This window comes from Manacus candei, unplaced genomic scaffold (genome assembly GCF_025592945.1).
Source record: "Manacus candei isolate 608988 ecotype Guabito, Panama unplaced genomic scaffold, ASM2559294v1 h1tg000082l, whole genome shotgun sequence".
NCBI lineage: Eukaryota > Metazoa > Chordata > Aves > Passeriformes > Pipridae > Manacus > Manacus candei.
This window is the reverse complement of record NW_026138130.1, coordinates 4,370,466-4,391,541: the sequence shown is the minus strand read 5'-3', so window position 1 is coordinate 4,391,541 and position 21,076 is coordinate 4,370,466. Positions and strand designations below refer to the sequence as shown.

Here is a 21,076-nt window from a genome sequence, read left to right as displayed (position 1 = left end):
TTCACTCTCAGCATCCACTGCTGGACTCCTTTCCACTGCCATGACTGGATCTTCTGCTACTGCATCCAGTTTCAGCCCTTCTCAGACTTTTTATGGAGACTTGCAGTTTATAATTTGGCCTCACTTCCCGTCCCCTGAGTACAACAGCTTCCTCTGTGCTGCCTGAGGGCTCATCCCTCTGCAGGTAATTCAGAGGCTCTGTGCAGCCCTTCTCCTGTCCAGTAACTTCAGGTTTGCCAACCACATTGGGCAGGGCTAACACAAGGGCTGCTTCTTGTTTCAGCGTGGCTGGAGCAGCACAGGGTTTGGCTTTGCTCCGTGTCCCTGCATTGCCACCTACCTGCATGTTAGGGAGGCTGTGGGGGGTTGGGGTCTGTTCCTCAAAGGATTACAAAGTAAAACCCAGTCTACCAAGAACACACAACCTGCCCCCCCTTTCCCCAAGGGCACCCGCAGGGCTGAGTGTGAGGGTTTGTTCATGGAATCAGAAGCAGTGGTTCCTTGACTCCGAGGTCACGGCCGGTACAAATGTCAAGCCCAGGTCCCAGAGCACTGGATCACAGGAGCATTTCAATGAGAATGGCTTTCCAATCTGGACAAAACTAAGGGCTTTTGCCATCACTGAGGAATGTTCTGGATGCCTTGGGCTGGAAAATACTCCGTTCGATTCAGCTCGAGGGAAAACCCAATATGGGAAGTGTCACCTTAGATAAAACCTGTTCTGAACAACCCAAAGCAAAATTCTGCAGTGGAGAGCATGAAGTTCTCTGAATTGCCTGGAGCCCTACAATTCGTTCCCCTGCCCGTCTGGGACGTTCTCATGCACGTATGGTCACTGTTAATTTGTCTTGGATTGTTCTAATTAACGCCGATGAACTGTTCAGCCAAGAAGACCGCAGAGCTCTGCGGCTGCAGAGAGGGCTGGAGGAACAGCTCCTGCTTTCTTTTTCTGTTCTGTCCTCCCTTGTGGACAGGCACCGTTTCTGTCCATGACCAATAGGAGCCCATTTTCTGTTTCATAATAGGAAAATACTAATGTCAGGACTCCCTCTGTACCCAGAGCTTTCTCCTTGAAGATTGCTCCTCTTTGCTTTCCTGATTGCTACTGCTCAGCTGGAGGTACTGCACGTCTTCCAAGCACATGACTTTGTTATGCTGTTACTTACCAAAGGGGGAAAAAAGAATATGAGAGAATATTGCTTTGTGTGGAGTGTCCCTCGCCTTAACCCTTTCTGTGCTGACATGGGGGTGTTTTTATCTAGAGGATGTTTTTCTATTGGCAGTACACGCTTTTTGATCTGAGGCTCAGAGTATGATGGAGCTCTGAAGTGAAGAACATCTAGAAGTTGTATCCTGAGCTGCATGGAGAGCAGTGTGACCAGCAGGCTGAGGGAGGTGATTCTCCCCCTCACCTCTGGTGAGACCCCTCCCTAGAGTGCTGTGTCCAGCTCTGGGTCCCTCGACATAAGAATGATATGGACCTGTTGGAGCAGATCCAGAGGAGGGCAACAAAGATGCTCTGAGGGCTGGAACACCTCTCCTGTGGAGACAGGCTGAGAGTTAGGGTTGTTCAGCCTGGAGAAGACTTGAGGGAGACCTTAGAGCCCCATCTGGTGCCTAAAGGGGCTCTAAAAGAGATGGAGAGGGACTTTGGGCAAGGGCCTGGAGGACAAGGGGTAATGGCTTCAAACTGAAAGAGAGGAGGTTTAGATTGGATATTAGGAAGAAATTAATCACTGTGAGGGTGGTTGGCCCTGGCACAGGCTGCCCAGAGAAATTGTGGATGCCCCATCCCTGGAAGTGTCCACAACTAGGTTGGATGGGACTTGGAGCAACCTGGTCTAGTGGAAGGTGTCACTTCCCATGACAGAGTGACTGGAACAAGATGGTTTTTAAGGTCCCTTCCAACCCAAACCATTTTATGATTCTATGAAATCATTCCTGCTGCAGTCTTGGGATGCCTTTTGAATGTTCTTTCTTACTAAAGCATCTTCTTTAGAGCCACCATGCTCACGTAGCAATCACCTACACTAAGACAGGAGTTGCCAAATTGATGTGAATTATTTGGTTTGGGGACCGGAATTATTTGGGTGAAGCCCTTGGAATCAGGTTGACTGGAAATTTAATGATTGGAGTTGTCTTTCCTTGAAGACTGGCAGGTCTGGACCCTGTGAGAGCAGAGCCCTGGGGAGGGCACTGGAGCCATGCTCCACGTGTCTCTTAGGGGCTGAGGAGTTGGCTGAGGGGCACAGATGTCTGGCTCTGAGTGTCTCTGCTCTTGGCTCATGGGCAGTGTTCTCACAAGTCAGTAACCAGCAACACTCACAGAAATGCTGTTTTCTCCAGAAACTCCAGAAATGAGCAGATCTGAGCCTTTTGTTGCTGCCCCACTGACAGATGGTGTGGGTTACTGTCCTGGCAGCCGGGGCAGGTGACCTGAGTTCCTCTGGGGAAAAACACAGTTGCCTGGAGTAGAGCTAGGATGGAGCAATGGTCTATGTGGACACAAGGCTGCCAGGAGAGGCTGCTGTCAGGAATTTTCTAGTGGCATGGAAGAAGGGAGGAGCTTGGGCAGAACAGGGACTGCAGTGAGAGCTTCAGGAAGTGAAGTTGAAGCCTGAAGATTAACCAGGTAGGTCTGGAAGGGCTGTGCACAGCCAAAAGACCAGCCCTTTGCTGAGTCTCTGAGCATACTCCTATGGCTTCAGCCTCAGAAACCACTCTGTTTAACCACAGAAAGGCTCTGTATGTGTCTGTCTCTCTGTGTCTGCTCCAGCTCTTGAATTCATCACCAACTGCATTCAGCAAGTGGAGTCACTGCCTGCTCCAGCTTATTATAAGGTCTGGAGAAGGAAAAGGGTGGGGAGTAAGGAGTTTCCCGACATATTAGAGGGTCTCAGAATGTTCTTGAGCTATGTGATGTGGTGCTGTGTGGATCCTGGGCACCTGCCTTGCCTGTACCTTTGTTTTTGCTGGCACCACCAAGTGAAATAGTTGTGGTGGTATCAGCCTGGTGGGTGTCTCTGGCCAAGCCTCTCCTTAGTCCGTGGTGAAATGGTGTGGGTTCTGAGGCACATGTTTGTCATGTGGAAGCTGGTGGTTCACTGTTTGTGTCTGGGTGCTGCTCTGAGTCCCAGGGCAGATCTGGGCAGGGACAGGCAAATGTGTCCTGAGAAATGGTTTCTGCAGCCCCTGGTCTCTTCCTTGGTCGACGTGGCCAGGTCTGCAACAAAACAGCAGTTACAGGCAGAGTCTGTAATGAAGCTCCAGCAAAGAGGGGGTTTTGTCCCGTGGGAAAGCATGATGCAGCTTCCAAGGATCACACAAGGGTAGGTGCCAGACATGCTTAGCATGGAATTTGCAGTTAGGCATGGAGTCAGCTACCTCCTTGGGGAGGTTCAGCTCTCCTTGGAGGGTTTTCTGCTCCCATATGTCTTCGTGCCTGGAGTTGAAGGCATTTGCACGTAGCCTGAGGATACAGAGAGAATCAGAAGCCTATTTGCTTTGTGGTTTTTTTTCGTGTACCTTACTTAAAAAAAGATAAGGCATGAAGGATTTTTTTTCCCTAATCTTGATGATTGCAATAAGCTCTTCCCTTTGACCCTGTGTTGGTTGCACCTGGGTTTGTGGACAGGTGGAGTTAACAAGTCACAAAATGATCTGAGGAGGTGACTGAGGGGTTGGTGGTTGTGAAGTCTTATGGTGGGACTGATTCCTTCTTGTTGAGGCGGTGCTGATGCTGATTCCCTTGGGCTTTGTCTCCTTGTATGATGTGACTTGGAAAGGCAAGCCTGTGGGTCACTGCTGCTGCTTTGGGTGAAAACATTCAAATCCAGGTAATTGCATCTGGCCTTCAGGATAATCCTGGTATAGATTTGTGCCTCTCCCTGCTGCAGCCTGGCCAAGTTCTGGACTGGTTGTAGAAATCCTCATTTCCTGAGGGTGCCAAATTACTGTGGCTTGCTTAATGACATGGTTTTTATCCTACTTCATGTGATCCCCTTGCTCTGGTTCCTGGTGCCCAGGGCTGCCCTGCCTGCACCAGTGCTGCCAGGTCTGCACGGAGCAAGCCCTGGGAGCAGGTGGGGAGTGTGGCTTGCACTTGCCAAGTTCAGCAAGTGGCTTTGGGGAGGCGGTCAGTGGGATTTAGGGATGTGTTTGGGTGAGGGAGAGCACAGCAGGAAGCATTGTGGCTCTGCCTGTGCTGCAGGACTGGCTCAGCAGAGGCAGGGGGTGGGCAGTGCTGTGGGCAGCTCAGCTTTTGAGTGAGAGGGTGGGATGCTCATCTCTTCAAGCATGAAGGCAGGCGGCTCTAAAGCCAGTGATGTGGGCAGCAGGTCAAATGCATTTCTTTTTTTCTGGTGGCAAAGCTTTTCTCCCCTTGCTCCCCTCATTTCCAAAGCTTATATTGTTACTTAATCCACATTGCGAGAATTCTCTTTCAGAGGATCAGCTTTTCTGTGGGAAGACTGCTGTATTTCTCTCTAATATTGACTGTCTTTCTTTCTCTTGCTTCCCTTCTTAGATCTACGATGACAATAAAAACCTGTTTGAAGTCAAGGAGAACGTGCCCAGGAAGTTGGTGGAGAAGGTTGCAGGGGACATTGAGAGTCTCTTGGCCAAGAAAGTCCGTGCTTTAAAGGTAAGGAGATGGGCCTGTGTGCCTATCCTTTTATGGAGATGCTTGGTTTAAAGAAGAGGGTTGATGCTGGTGCAATGTTATGATCTCAGCTTCAAAGTGATTTCTGTGGTTGTGTGGCCTTTTCTGGGAACTGCATCCTGCAGCTGGGCAGATTCACATGGAGTATGTGAGGCAAGGATGTATCATGTGAGGATCTGCTATAAGTGTCGTCTTGCTTTTTATCTCCTCCCACCATCATGCAAACACCTGAAGGTGCTGCCACAAGAATACAAGTGACAGCAAAGCCTGGCAGCAGATTTGACCAGTCCTTTAACTGGGAGTGTACTGGAACCAGAGGTACTGTGGTGGACCATGAGCAATAGCTCAGGGAAGTGTTTCAGACAAGAGGGGCCTTTCCTGCTTAGGAGAGGATGCACTGAAGTGTTTGTGCTGCTGTCTGGTACTCGAATCCTGTGACTGACTACACGTGTGGGTTGCCCCCATGGGTGTCTGCATACATTTCCAATCTATTGTCCTATTTTGTAACGTTCCTTTTAAAATGAACTCATTTTATCTGTATTGGAGCAAGGTGACCTGATCGTGGTGCTGGCTCAGTAAAACCTGGCAGTGGCTGTAACGAGGCAGCTGCAGGGCCATGCTCTGGTACAGCACTCTCTGCTACTGGGGAAGAGACAAGTAATTGCCTTCTTGGAGAGATGGAGAACCCTCTCCTCTGCAGAGGGGTATGGGTACTTCACCTCCAGGAGCTGTGTCCTCTCAAAAACGCGAGTGGCATGAAATTGTGCAACGGGCACCTGGCAGGGTGGCCAACTGGATACAGGTTGTAGCTTGATTCACTGAAAGGGCATCTGCAGGGTGATGGGAAAGGGGAAGGCTTGGAGCAGGTAGTGTAGCTGTTGTGTCCATGTAGGGACTATAGCCAAAAAGACTTGGCCATCCTTCAGTCTGATAGGCAGGAATGGGAGCACAGAAAAAAGTGCTGTGGTGAGGGAAGGGGTGTTGCAGTAACTGAGGTGTAACTAAGGCTGTGAGAGTTTGGAAGTGACCTGTCTCAAAGGCTGGGTAAGAAGTAGCTCAGAGAAGGGATTTGAGTGAAGAAGATTGTTGTTTGCTCAATTCTTGACTTTGGGAAGTAAAGAATAATCCTACTTGGGATTCATACTAAGTGTTTTAGCTTGAATGGAAGGAGCTGAAGTGGGACTAAATAGGTGGACACTGCCAGCACTGTATTTGGGATTGTGGAAGTGAAAACCAGGGAGATGAGGGGTTTTTTTAACCTGAGCTTACATCCTTCTGTTTGTATAGTTTGTGTGCATGCATGAGCATTTATCATATTAAACAATCCAGAGATGTGCAGCACCTATAGATGCTGGAGGAAGACATGGGGGACAGAAGTTAGTTGGAAACTTGATACACACCTGGACAACACGTGGCTCCCGTGGGATGAGCAGGGTAATAACCCTGAGTTACACATCAAGACTGTGCTGGGTGGTTCCACTGTGACATTTGAATTTCAGCTCATCAGTCACTGTGTTTTTCCTTGCCCTTTGCTCTGAGTCACACAGCATTACAGAGAGTTTGTGCATCTTCTGGTGCTGGATCAAGGGTTGAACTGTGTCCTTGGTACAAATAACCTTGTTTGTCTTCCGATTTGCTTTCCTATTTTTGGGATTTGGGGCAGGACAGGCTGGTGCACTGTGAAGGGCTTGCCTGATGCTGGACCTGGCACAGGAGCGATTCTGGCAGTGCTGGTTAGATAACAGCACTTGGTGCTGTCTTACAGCGGGAACAATGATCTGTTGACCTGAATTAGTCCTTTCAAGAGGACTCCTTCAGAGAACACTCTTGGATGGAGCAGTCTTTTACATCCAGCTTGCGTGTCAATTCTTGACATCTTGGCTTGGTGGCACTGACAAGAAAATCTGCAAATAGGGAAGTTGATGGAGGAGGAGAAATTGAGCCTTCTGAACTTCTACCATGAGCTAAGCTGCTTTGAAGCAGTGGGGCTCCCATAGCTCCTTCTACTCTCCAGCCTGTGTTTTCTTCTGTCTCAATCTCAACTCTCCCCTTAGTTGAATCATCTCTCCTGGAGTTATTTCCTCCCCTTCTCTCATGACTCACGAGAGTGGTGATGACTTCTTGAAACATGTTTTTCATCATCTGAGTCAGGTGGGACTCCATGTATCAGCGAGGACAGGTGAGGAGGGAGAAATGGAGCCTCTCCTTGATGTATGAATTGCCATGTCACTGGGTGCTCACTCTGCTGAAAAGATGCATCCCTGTCTCCTTTGATGCAGGAGAGGGAAGGGATATTGCCTGTGCCTTGGTGGTGCTTTGTAGGAAGGTGCTAGCAAGCCTTTGGGCACACACCATGGGTGCACAGCTCAGAGCACTGTTCTGATTAGGTGGTGATTCAGTCCAGTCATCAAAGAACCTGTTTTCCTCTAAGTGAAAATATTAATGTGTCTTTATTAAAGTTAGACTATGTGCAGAGCATTTATTAATAATACATAGTTTCTTACCTTGTGTGGTGCATTTCTAAGAAGCAGAAATCAAGCACAAGGAAATCAAACCATGGGCCATGGCACAGGTCTGGCACTTGTAGGACGTTCTGATTTCCCACATACATTTTGGAGGAGTGCCACAGACAGGGGTGTGTGGCAGAGGGGGTAATTGCTTCCTAAGTGAAGGCATCTACAAGGGGCTGGTTATTTGGATGCTGTCTCTCCCTTTTTGTTCTGGAGCATTGTATCTGATGACAGTCCCATTGTGGGACAAAAAAATTCCTAGGAAGATCTCTTTGCAGTCCCCGCCTGTTCCACCTGGCATTAGAGGTCATCATCTACAGCTGAGTCCTGTGGGACTTCTACCCTGTGTCCTACACAACAGCTTCTGTCTGACATGGATTTGCATCAGCATTAACTGCCCTTTCCCTCAGCATCATCCAGTGTCCTTTCTCCATGATGATTTCATTGCTTCAAGCCTGGCCTCACAATCTCCCTTGGGCTCTGTAGTTCCAGCTGCTTTTTCTTCCCAAGCTTTAACAGGAGGGGAGGTAACAGAGATGGTCTTCAATACTGAAAGTGCAGCTAGTTTCCTCACTGAGTGAGCCAGGGCAAAGCCATCACCTGAAGGTCTGCAGGGGGTGGCTGCCAGCTTCAGACTCCCAAACCCAAGGGGTATTTTTCTCTCTTCCCCTTTCTTTTCTCTGTGAGGTCTTCAAGGATTCTCCAATTCACCTGTAGTAAGTTGTCTTCCTCCAAAGCCTCAGTGGCTGTGTTTGGTGAGGATGGTGAAGGTAAGCCAGTTCTCCATAGAAAGGAAAAGAAGCAGCAAAGATAAACAGTGCTGGAAGGAACCTCCCTTACCATCAAATCCAGCCCCTTGCCTTTTCCATATGCCCACAACAGCATCTCCTCTTCCCTTCCCTGTGCTGTTTGCTGTTCCTGCTTCATACCCTGCCAGCAGACTCAGGCTGTTCTTTCCTGCCATGCCACATCCCTGGATGCCACAGCTCTGTCTGCTGCTCGTGGTGACTGAGGAGGCCTTGGCACCCAGCCTCACTGCTATGGACACCCCAGATCTGATTCTTTTGTAATGCTGTGTGGAGGGCACGAGTGTTGCCTCCAGGTCTCTCCTTTCCTGAAGCTCCACAGACTGGAGGAGAAGGGAGTTGTGGTTTGGTGGGGGAAGAGGCTGAGAGATGGGAATTTTAGATCCTAGGGTGTGTTTTAAGCTTGTTTCTACTTTTTATACAGTTCTTGCAAAGGCTGTTCTTGGATGCTGACTGTTTCAACCTTCACATATTTAACCACAGACAATTTGCTTTGCCTCCTGAGAGCAGCACATCCCACAGTTTACTGAGTGGGATATGCCCTGATGTGAGCTATTCATACACCATGACCTGCCTAAAGATGCTTGTCTGTGCTGGGGGTCTTCCCCCCTCTCTAAAAAGAGGCCTCCTGATCCATAAAGCATGGTGGGAATGCCCACAGGCTCTGGCACTGCCCTGAGGGGATACTGGTGACACAGTTGGGCTGGTACTTTTTCCAAAGAGCTGGTTTAGGTTTGGGTGTTGTACATCACTGGCAAAATCTTTTGGGATAAGGTGAAGTCTGTTTTATTTCCCGTGGACCTCAGCTGTGGGCAGTGTCAAATATGACCTGTGGAACAAAGTGGCATTTTGCATATTGGAGAATTTACAATGTGCATTATGTATGTCTGTCTATATTTTACATATGTATGTATAAGTATTTACAGGTGTATGTACATGCAGCAGGTTTGGTGCACCTTGCTGGCTCTGCTGATGAGAGCATCAACAGCACTTACCAGCAGCAGGAGAAAAGTTTGTGGTTTGGGGGTTTTTTTTTATTCTGTTGTGAAATTTAACAGCACATTTTTGTTGCTGTGTAACGAGCACCTGGGGGCAAGGAGGTGCTTGCTAGCAGTGTTCAAGGGTACTGTTCCTTCAGCTAAGGTGTAGGAGTTTACAGTGTATTTCACTGAAGACACTCAGACTTTCCTGTAAAAAGAGTAGGAAAACCTACACTTGGCATTGGATGTTTTGTTTTGGCAGAAAAGGGAATACAAAGGACAGGCCTGGGGATTTTCTGTGTTGTGAAGGCATCCTGCAGGGAAGTCTGGTTGGCTACAAAGCCCGGGTGAATATGGCTCCAGAAGTTTGTGGTGCTCCCATCTTCCTTTACGTTGGGGAAGGTGGCTGGAAAAGCTGGAATTTGGTGCACGGTGAAGGTGGTTGATCTGGAGATGAGTAGGGCTTGGGGTTTTGTACTGCCTTCACCAAATTTTGCTATTTTGTCTCTGATTTCCACCCCTCAGTCTTGAGCTTTCCCACTTACTGGCACCTTTTCTTGCGTATTCCTTCTGATGCGATGGTGCAGTTAGTACTTGACCATGCTTAAGGACCCTCTGATGGAGGGCAAAGTGGGATTTTGGTGTCTTACCACAAAATACTTACAAAACCAGCTTCTTGGGGTGAAGCAGGTCAGCAGGGGCATCACGGGAGGCAGGAGCTGAGGCTGGTTGTGCTTTCAGTCCTGGTTGAACGCTCAGTGCATTACTGTTCAGCTGGGACTAGTTCCAAGCTCCATTTGCGTCTGGCACGAGCATATATCAACAGTGCAGAGGGGATTTAATTGGACAGGTTTATCCCTTTAACAATTCTGATAGGCCTGAGATTTCCCTTGCAGGTATGTGGTGAAGGAAGTCTTTATCAGCTCTTCTGCTCCCTGATAGGGACAGTAAAAGGTGTCATTTGTCTGAGGAGCTGCAAAAATTGGCATGCAGCAAAGCATCTCTCAGCCCAGTTCAGAGCATCTCCCTACTCCCTCCTTTCTCAGCTGCAGAGGCACTGACCTCTGTCATGGCACAGGCTGGTAGGAAATCACCAGGAAATCTTCCCTCCTTTGCTGTTGGGGTTGTTGCTGTGCTCTGGTCTTGGTGGCAGACAGGGAAGGAGGTCAGCATGCAGCAGAAGCAGCGCTGGGGCTGTACTGGATTTCTCCTCCACTGCTGGCAGTGCAAGGTCCCACTGCCATTCCCCTGCCCTGCTGAGCTGCCTGAAGGATGTTCTTCCAGGTGCTCGTTGGCCAAGTAGTTGTTGTGTTTAACTGGAGGGAACCCAGGACAGGAGAGGGAGACCCTCCTGAGCTGCAGTACATTGGGGGTCCAGGTTGGGTGGCAGCATGTGGTGCTGCCCCAGCCCTGGTGGGTTTTCCTGCTCTGGTGTGGTACAGCCCTGATTTTACCTGTGTGGGGACTTCTGGGCATGTCAGAAGGCCACCAGTGGTCACACCATGGCCTGCTGGGTCCCAGACCATTGTCCAAGCTAAGGGACACATTACCTGCCTTGCCTAGCAAAATAGGATAGGAGAGAGGGAATAAACATAGTTCAGGTGAGCTCAGACACACTCTGTGGTTTGGTGGGATGTGGGGCTTCATTGCCCCATGCCTACCTCCTCCATTTCAGACAAACAGCCACACACAGGAGCTCTGGAGTTGGTGGAGGAAGGACCACAACCAACAGCAACCTTGTGCATGCTGAAGTACAAACCATTTAAAGGCATGGTCTCTGTACTCTCCTGTGTCGTAGTGACAAATCCACCCCTCTTCCCGCTTCTTTGCTAATTGCTGGTTGGTGGCTTTTGTTTCTAATTCTATTTTTAATTCGCTCCTAATCAAATCCTGGCTGACAGTCCCCGTGCATTTGTTTGTTTGTTTATTTATTTACTCATTCGTGCATGTGTGTGTCTTCTCCTGCCTCACGATTGTTCTTGCGCTGGACCTGCTCCAGTAATCCAATTTGAATCCAATCTCCCAGGTCCGGAATCCAATTTACAGATTGCAGAGGGGAGTCGAACAATGCCCACACACCAGGATGGGGGTTGATTGTCTAATCTAATCAAGGACAATCAGCTGTTTGTAACAAGTCTATCAAACCTATATTGGGCCCGTTTGCCGAGCAGTGTAACCAGCTTTCTTAATAGCACTAACACGATTTAGGGCTTCCTGCACTTTCATGCAGATTATGTTGAACGTTTCCCTTTCTTCTCCCATGAGCACTTGGCAGCAGCCCAGCCCGATGGGCTTTACAACTTCCTGAGCTGCTGGGTGCACTTTGCAGCAGGGGAGGTTTATGGGGACACAGGGGCTCCTGCCGCTGCCTTCCCTGGCACTGCCACACTCTGGAGGCTGGAGGGTCCTGGCATGATCCTATTTTGGGACACACGTGCAAGGTACAGCCTCAGTACCACCAGTGCCTCTGGAGTCATGGATGGGGGAGTGAAAAGCAATGGTCCTGATCTGATGAAATGTTCACTAAGTCTCCACAGCCAAGCCCCTTGCCTGGCTGGTGGTAAAGAATGGATGAAGAAACCTGTGTCCTCTCTTGTCCTTGGCAGACTGAGGCTGTTGTTTCTCGCTGTAAGAAGTCTGGACAGTTGCTGTTTAAAGAAAACACCTCTCTGTGGTTTTTTTTGGGATGCCCTCTAAGGGCCTAGAGCAAAAAAAAAGGAGGCAAAACCAGCTCTGTAAACAAACTGATGGCCCTTAGTATAGCTTTCCAACCCAAAGTGGAGATACTTTTACTGTGCAAATAAATAGTTGCCTGACTTTCCCCTTCCCAAAGACCGAAATATCCATCTAGTCCCTTACCCTGTCAGCCAGGAGGTGAACTGGTTCTCACACTCCAGATCTGTACCACTTAGCTCTGCACTTGATGCCTTTGCCCAGGGGTTTATTTTAGGCTTGTGGATTCCTCCCTGCCCCAGAGCACCCTCCCTTGGAGGGCACTGTGTGCTGCACTCCTCCCTGAGGCAGGAAGGCTGCAGGGGGGGTACTGCTGCTCCCTGCCAGTGCCTGTGTAGCATCCGAGGCCGAGGTTCTGGTCTCGGGTCACACAGCTGTGCTGGGAGTTTTAGCTGGGCTTTTAGCCCGAGCAGAGCCTGCCCTCCTGCCCCCTCTCTGAGCGCTGCCAGGCTCGTTTGCACGCACAGGGAGGAGGACTGGGAACTCCCTGGAATGGGAGCTAACCTTTTATTTGAGGGTTTAATTGCTGTGCATGCCTTGTCTTCCTGAACGCTGTGCTGTGAGGAACCCAGACACCCCTGAGACCGAGTGAAGAGAAGAATGAAACAGCCCTTAAAAGGGGGTTTACTTCCCGTCCTCAGACTGTGCTGTGTATTTGACAGCAGTTGCATGTTGTTTCTCAGTTTTTCCTGGTTTTTCCAGCACGGGAGCAGCGCTCTCTGCAGAGGGGGGGGTAACTGAAGTCATTAGAGTAGGCAGGGGATTTGCTGCAGTTGTCTCAAAGCTCAGATCCCTCAGCTTGGTCCTTACCCTCTTGAGCTCCCAAGGCCTGGCAGGGTGCCTTGTTCTGTGCACTGAGGGGAGGTGTTTGGGGATGGCTAAAAGGGTAAAAGCAGGTGAGTCTGACTTACTGGTCTATCTGTATGTATCATACAGATATAAAGTGGTCAGTAATGCCGTAGAGGAGGGGGTCTCCAAAGGAATTAGCACTAGGGAAGGGAATTGCCATTTAATTCTTCACAGAATAACCTTTAAACATGATTGGGAAGATATGCTTGCAATGATAGCAAAATAAAAGAAACCATATCACTGAAAAAGGGATTTATTTGAATTTTCTTGGTTAATTTTGGCATGAGAAAATGCATTTCCATGGCAGTTCAGTAGCTAGAGTTGCTTCTGCGCCCTGCCCTGTGACTTTGTAATCTGTGCATCGTGGGAGAGGGTGAGAGAAAGATCTTTATTTTTCCAGAGTTGCCTGTAGGTTTGCAGAGAGCGTGTGCTTCTGCACTTCCAGGGACTGAGAGCAGATCTGTGAGTTCAGCCCCTGCCCTCCATGACACTGTACATCCTCAAGGAGCTCTCTGAAGCCCAAGATCTTGGGCAGAAAAACCTCCAACCAATTTATTCTTGTTTCATGTTTTTTCCCCCCCTGAATGTTTCAAATGCATCATCTGGGGTGGAAGGCTCTTATATTGAATGGGAGTAATTGACCTGGCAGGAAACGGTGAAATCATTTGGAATTCACCTCAGGTGGAATGAGGGTTATTTTTTTTAAGGGTTTCATCCTCAGGCTGAACTAAAATTCAGTTATTTGTATAGCTCTGTTTACAGACAGGTAGTGAAGTTAAAGCCTCTAAATGATTGAGGGGGTGGAGGCTTGGTTCTGGAGGTTAATGGACTTGCACGAAGCTTTTTTGTCTCAAAAGCTCTCTTCAAATCCCGCCTTCTTTTCCTAAAGAAAGTGGATGGAGTCTGAAATCCGTCAGCATCCCTCCCCACCCCATAGGAAGGAGCTGTTATACATTCCCAGAGCAGCTGATGTCCATTAAATGTTTGAGTGACACTACAACAATGTGTAAAATATCAGTGATAAGGATCTAGCAAATCTTAATAAAAAAAAAAATATAAAAAAAGGCGACAAGAATGTAAATTGCACATACAATTGTGATAAAGAGCCAGAGATAACATTAAAGAGATTGTATCAATTTAATGCAAGTTTCGTGCCAAAGCCTGTCATCTGCTCTTTGAAGAGGAGTTGCTGGGAGCTGTGGTGTTCCAGCAGACAGTGCTCAAATCATCCCAGTCCTCTGGAGCGGCCGTCCCTGCAGCCGGCGTGCTGCGTGGAAGCTGTCTGCTTGCTGGGGATTAATGGAAACCTTTCCTACCTCTACAATGAAAATAGTGTTCCTTGGAAAAAAATAGAGTGCCCTTCTGCCTGCTGGCCTTTGGGGTCCCTCAGAACGCAATTAAAAAGCAGCTTAATACAGCCTTGCAATGAGAAATCTGTCAGCGTTCAGAGGCACCATCTGAAGTGAAAGCAAGATGAAAAGGTTGTGAGCAAAACTATTTAACCATGTACCTGCCTGCCTGGTGGGGCTTGTGGAGCCCCTGGCTGAACAGGGATGTGTTGGGGCTGGAACTGGGTGAACTGGGGGAGCTGAAGCAGCTCCACAGGCACAGAGCTGGGCTGTAACAGTGCATGGGAGCTCAGCCTTTGTGTCTCTGCTTGCCTGTGCCTGCCAGTCACCTGTTTTCTGGGCTGGTGTTTCTGCTTTAGGTCCTTGGTTTCTGTCTCTCCTCTGCTGTTTTGGGTTTGCTACATCCCTGAAAGTGGCTGGGTAACATGGCAGTAAAGGCTGTTGGAAGTACCTTACAGGTTTACCTTGCAGGAAGTGGTAACTCCAGTTTTCTGTGCAGGGCTGCTGGCTGTAGGTCACTGTTTGTGCCTGCCAAAATGCCCTCCCCAAATTTTATGCATAATAATGGGAGTTAAAGTTAATTTTAAATTGGGGAGGGGGGGAATCCTTTAAGTAAAGCTGGTAATTCCATAGCAAATGGGGGGATTATAAGGGCTGGGAGTGAACAAGCCATCTAGATGGGGATGAGAAGACAGGGCTCCAGTGATTGCCTGGTTTTGCTGCTGCAAAATGAACCATCATCTTTGACTGTCCTGCTTCTGCTGTTTGTGTGCCACTGCTTGTGCAAGGTCTGAGTTGCAATCCCACCTCAGCTCTACACAGAGAGCTGCTGGAGCAAGAACTTGTTGGGAGTAGTGCTGGAAGCAGTGTTTCAGCTGGATGCCAGTAGATGGCACAGCTTTGATATCAGCTCATTATATAGGGAGCAAACTCTGGTCCGTGCTGTTCCTATTGCTAATCTTAGCCATGCCTCCCTCTCCACTCTCACAGAGGAAGATCTGTCTGCTGGTGTGCCAGTAATTGAGGAAGGGGGATAAGAGATGGAAGATGCTGAGCTTTGCAACATTGGGGGGCAGTGGGAAACCATGATGGGGAAGAGAAGATAAGCACCAGTGTGCTTGGGTGAGCATGGGAGCTGAGAAGCAAACTTCAAGGTGGTGGTAATTTGGGCTTCCCAAGTGCATTCCAGCAAGTGATTTATTCCCTTAGGATAGATGTATTTGACTGCTTCAGCTTTGTGCATAGGGAAACTGAGGCCTGGAGAGATCATTCTTTGTCTTTGATACACCTGGGAATAAGAGCTGTGTTTCCTAATTAAGTTCTGGAACTTTTAGCTACAAGGTGTCCTTCATGCGTGATTAGGACAATAACATCTCCCTGGAGCTCAAAGCTCCTTCTCTCTCTGCTCTGCTTGGGTTTGGTGCTATTGTTCCCTGGCCACTTCAGGCTTTGAATGTGAATTTTTTTAGCAGTTAGCAATTTTTTGCGCCTTTCTGAAAGAGGAAGAGTTGAATGTATCCTGAATCTTCTGCCTGCAGGATGTAGCCCAGCTGTTTTGTAACTCCCCTCAGGCAAAAGAGCCCTCTGGCCCATTCAGGGATGTGGATTTTGGAGAGGCATCCACTGGAGTTTTGAGGCTTGCTCAAATGCAGCAAGACAGCCCTGAAACAGAGAGGGAAGCTGCCTGTCCCTCTGCTCCCCTGTCCTGGGAGATGTGCAGGGACCCCAGCATTAGAGGCAGTCTTTCTTCCTACCTTCTACCTGCTTAAGAACTTTTCATGACTGAAATTGATTCTTGCAAGTGGATGGAAAGGATATATCCCAAATCTTGAGGGCCTGGAGTGCATGTAGAATATAAACCAGAGTGTATGTATATGCGGCTGTAAATAGAGTTGTCACTCTAAAAGAAATGGGGTTTCTAGTGCTTGTCAGATCATTTTAAAACCATTTTTATTACTAGATTACATTCTGAGATAAAGTTTATTGTAGCAAAAAAGAGGGAAGGTGTAGGATTTGACTGCAGATTTGGAAACACACTTAAAACTTATGAAGAGTTTTTGAACCTCAGCTGAGGGCAGACTGTCTGCTTCAGGGTTTTCCTGCAGGGCATCTCCTGCCCAGCACATTTAAAGGAAGATCTCCTGATTTTGATGCAAACTCTGCCCCAGCATGTCACCTTTTATAATCAAGAAATGATGTACCATGCAGACATTGGCACAGGAGCTCCAGCTCACAAGTCTATGTCCTGCAGATGGAGCAGAAACCCTTCCCAGGCCTCTGCCCCAGCTGGGAGTTCTGAGGAGAGCTCAGTTCCCTGAATGTGGCTCTAAAACAACTGCCCTGAGAATTTTGTGTCAAAACTGAAGATCAGTCCTGGCATATATTGACTTTCTTCTTTCCCTTCTTCTCCCCCGTGACCATTGCTCCTAAAACATTTTGCTCTCGTTATTTCCTTTTTCTGTTCTCTTGCTTCTAGTGCTGCATCTGCAAGCAACAGAAAACACTGAGTAGGTGCCAACTCTTTTCTTTGTTATTCCTTGCAGATGCCAGTAGCACCCCTTTCTCTAACCCAGCCTCTTCTCTCTTTTTCTCCTTGTTGTTCTAGTGGTATTTGTCTACCTTTTACTTGTACCAGTGACAAAGTTAACAGGGTCTTGTTCTCTTGGGGCAGCGTGCCAGAGAAAATGGCAGTCGTCTTCTCCCACCAGAGTTAGGCTTCAGAGTTGTGTTGTTTTCCATCTGCCTGCCCCATCTCCCATCCTAGTTTAGGGAACCACAAGGCACATCACAGACCAGATGCTGGAAGAAGCAGCAGCAGCTTTGCAAGTGCCATCTGAACACTGCAGCCCCTTGTAGGGAGGAGGTAGCTGGAGTGGTGAGAAGAAGGTTGGATTTAATGCTGCAACTTGTGCAGACCCGAGTTTACCATCACCTCTGGTCACTAAAAAACCAGATTTATTTTGCATACAGAGTAATGCAGGTAGTCTACACTGCCTTGATGTTAGAGCTTTTTTGTCTCTCCCACCCTGAGCCCCATCTCTAACCCAGAACCTCTGCAAGGTCCCATTCTGAGGAGCTGCTTTGCTCCCTCTGTGCTGAGCATCCCTAAAACCTGAGCATAATAACATCCCTGCTAATTATATCACTGCAGATTTATTTCATGGTAATATTATAGCTGGCCTCAGGCATCACCGCTATCGTTGGAAAGCATCGAACGATCACGGCTCCTCAGCTGCCTCCATTAAACCTGGGAGAAGCGTCTGGGCCTGTTTATAAGTGTGCCTTTTGATGAGAGCCGAGGATTGATGAGCTGGTGGGTGCAAGCTTTGCAGAAGGTGCCCTGGAGGGAAGGTTCCCTCGTCACAGCAGCCATGAGGTGCAGATGGTGGATGGCTGCCTGACTGCAGACACAGCCCGGGAAGCGGGAGCCGGGCGGGAGCGGCACCCTTAGCTCTGCAAGGCAGACCTTGCCCCCGCCCCTGCAGCACCATCCCGTGCCCAGGGCTGCACAGCACTCCATGCAGGGTGGCCCTGGGCTCCAAACCAGTGGTGCTGGTGGCTTTGGTTGGAGCTGCTCCCAGGGAAGGGAGTGTTTCAAGTAAGCAAGTGATCTTGCGATGCTTTCTGCTGGAAGTCTTGGAGGTAGGGCAGAAGAAAAGGCACAAATATCAATCTGTTTTTCCACACAAAAAAAAAAAAAGAGGAGAGAAAGAATCCAAGTGCTTTCCCTATGTTTTCCTTGCTAGAAATAAAATCCTGTGGCTCATGTGCTGAGTACCAAGGTCTTCTGTTACGAGTGTGGCTGTAGGTCAGTGCTGTGTCCCCAGGGCTGTTCTGTTCTTAGGAGCCAAGCTTGTGGCTGCTGGTGCTGCAGGCTCCATCCCTTATGGAGCACAGTCCGTGGGACTGTGTAAGGACATCCTTACACTCTAGGATGAAGCACTTGGTGATGAAGACCTGATATCCACACTCAGGGTTTTGGCAGATATATGAAAGTATTTCAACATATATCCCAGCACCGCAGAGGTTTGTTGCAAGAGAATTTTTGTCTACACTCAAAACCTGGCTGGCAGGGATGGGGTTGCTCATCAGCCCTGGACAGCATGTGTGTCTTCCCCATGGTCTCCACGGTCCCCAAACAGCAACCAAAGGGAACAGCAGAAGATTATCACAGATCTAGAGAATGGAAGGAGGTAACTTATCAAAATCCCTTTCAAGATCTATAAAAGTAGATCAGTTTTTATTGATTTTACTCTGTCTGGCCATAAAGCCCATTTTGGGTATGGTGTGAAGTGCTCCAGCACGGCAGTGAGTGGGCCAAAAACTTGACTGAAATGGGGTCAGTAAATTACATGCAGACAAAAGGCACTTACACTCAGACTGCATCAAGTCTCCTGGTAATTTCAGCAAAACAGGCAGAGCAGAAATATGCTGATAATTATTTAAATTAGACTCTGAGCATTGAATTTTTTTCTTCAAGTAACAGCACTTCAGCACTTGTCCAGATGAGTGCTAATTTACCCAAATGGAAAGGTTTATTAAACATGCCAGCTAGTGCTTTAGTAATATTTAGGACAGCAATTTTGCTTTATTATATCTCTTAACAAAGAGGACACAGGCTTCTTGATCCAGCACCAGAGCAGTCAGGGGATGTTGGGGAAGATCCACATCAGCTCTGCCTGGTCTTGAATTAAGGTACATTATTTTTGCTTCAATTCTGCCTCTTTGCCAAGTGCAAATGTGGGACCTGATTTGAAAAAACTTCACTGACTTGACCAGTTTGAAGGACACTCCAAATCTGGACAATTTCTGGGTACAGGAGCCACAGCCATGATTTGGAAACATTGAAGGATGAAATTGAGTTTGCTCCAGTGAAATGGGCCCCGAGCCACATGCTGAGGAAGATGAACCTCAGCTCCTCCTGCTGCCCTTTCCTCACCCCAGGACAGACTTGACAACTGTGTCATTTTGTGGAGAAATTTGGGTGCATGAAGATGATCCCAGCCCTCATTTTCCATCCCTCAATGCTCTGTCATGTGCAGCCTCCTGGTCTTGTTGTTACAGCTGGTGTTGTCATCACCAGGGCTGTCTTTCAGACTAAGGGTATTTCCCTTAGGGCTCTAAATTTCTTTGTTTCATGTATTTTAGAAGATGCTTCACAAATCCCAATGAACTGAGGTTCTGCTAAGACATCCAGTAGAAGTATTCTGCTGCTTTTTATGTCTATGGGTGCAGGTGTTTTGTTTTGTGGCTTCTCCCAGGACTCAGGTGGGAAATTAGGACTACTTGCACAGATTAGAGAGAATGCAGGAGTGTGTTAATCTGAGAATCTCCTCACAAAGAGGATGGTTATATGTCAGTGCTTCCTGGAGATCAGTTCAGGGGAAAATTACTTTAAGGTTTTGAAATTCCTCTGGGTCCCCCAGAATTAAGACCACCCCCTCCTTTGTGTGTGCACACTCATCAAGGACATGCAGATTAGAAATGCTGTATAATGTACCAAAATCCACGGTGTACTCTTAATATCTTTACATTTTATCTTTTATCTTCCATAAGTATCTTCTCCCTCTCTCTCCTTAATCACTCTCTTTTCCCCCACAAGATTGCTCTGTTGAACTATAGCACTGCAAATCTTGGGAGTGCCTGCAGCTCTGGATGCTTGTGAAAGATTTGGCAAGGGAGAACCTACTGGAATTCTGGGTTGTAAATTTTTCCAGAGCTTGGATGCAGGGTGAAGCCAACAGTGATGGGAATGGGAAGATTTTGGTTCAAATCCAGGTACTTGGTCTGTCTTTGGTACCATCAGAGTAATGAGAGGAAAGGATGTGTCTGCTCTATGCAGCTGTAGATGCTGGATATCCCATAGGAGAAACAGAGAAGTGGATCTTCTCTAGACTTAATTCAGAGGCTCTCTAATCTCCTCAGAGAGCTGGAGTCACCTTTTTCCTGTTCCATTGGAAGTGTGAAAGAGCTTCCAGGAGGAAACATGCCTTCTCTGCTCCCCAGCTTGGGTGGGTAGGAGGCCAGGTCCTCCAGGGACCATTGCTGATTATCTCTCATGATCCAGAAAGGGCAGAGCACTGTGCTGTCACAGCTCCTGAGAGGTGAACATGAAATTTTCAGAATGAGGAATATAAATGGAAATAACCTGAAAGGAAACTTTCGCTCTGCATTATTGATGATATGTATTTTTTAGCATTTGGCATCCCATAGGGAAGCCTGTTGTTACACCTCGTTTATGGTGGAGCCCCAGTGTGCTGTGGACCATCAGCTGGGCTCATCTACTTGCAATAAAAGGGATGTGGGAAAGCAGCTGAGTCCTCCCAACTTATCCACCTTTAAAAAGCACAGAGAGACAGTCTGGGATTCAATTTTACTGTTCTAGCACCTTTCTTGCCACCCTGATTGGAAGTGCTTAACCTCCTCTTCCTTAATCAGTTTGAATTTAATCTAAAATTCATCCTCAGTGAAGGCAAATAGAGTCTGCTGCTCCAATCTTGAGCTGAAAATGATGGCAGGGCATGCAGGGTTTAGCAGGTAAGTGCATTGCAGCTGGGTCAGAATGACCCTCTGTTTCTGGTGGCTCTGTACTGACGAGGCTGGAGGTGTCAGCCATGTCCCGTGTGCTCAGTTCCCTACAGGCAATGCCCGTGACATTGTGCCAGTGAATCCCACATGACGTGTGGTTGGGGTGCCACAACCCAGAGCAGCAATACAAGCCAGGTCACTGAGGCTGGCAGGGACCTTTGCAGATCATCCAGGTGAACCCCTGGAGCAGCCTGGCCAGGAACCCAGTTGTTCCCAGGGAGCCATCGCTGTCATTGTCCTGCTTTTACAGGTGGGGAGGGTAAAAGCCTTAAGCAGTGACTTGGCCATGCTGTGTGGAAGGGGGGTGCAGGTGGTTGGGGTGATGTGCCTGGTGTGATGGTGAGAAGGCGAAGAAGGCCTGGAGGCTGCAAGGCACGTATGTGTGTGCTTACTCATCTTTTCAAGAGCTCCTGGTTGCAGTGGTGCTGTCTTCCCATTAAGGAATCAAAGTCACTAAGATCTACAAGACTTGAAGGGCTTTAAGATCAGAACATAAATGCATCAGGGAGATTTGTCTTCTTCTCTGAACAGCTCCTTTACTGTTGGATGTTTTTGTACAGGAATGAGTGGAAAACAAGGAAGGAGAGGGAAAAGATGCAGT

The 21,076-nt window shown here is 48.2% G+C and overlaps 1 protein-coding gene across 3 annotated transcripts in view; it reads left to right on the top strand.

Moving 5' to 3' along the window:
• The window catches only part of CACNA2D2 (calcium voltage-gated channel auxiliary subunit alpha2delta 2), a 238,878-nt gene that overhangs the window by 106,713 nt on the left and 111,089 nt on the right, over window positions 1-21,076 (top strand). For all 3 annotated transcript variants that reach the window (XM_051811399.1, XM_051811400.1, XM_051811398.1), the window contains one exon: window positions 4,526-4,642. In XM_051811399.1, the coding sequence (XP_051667359.1) occupies window positions 4,526-4,642 (117 nt within the window). The remainder of the gene's footprint in view (window positions 1-4,525; window positions 4,643-21,076) is intronic.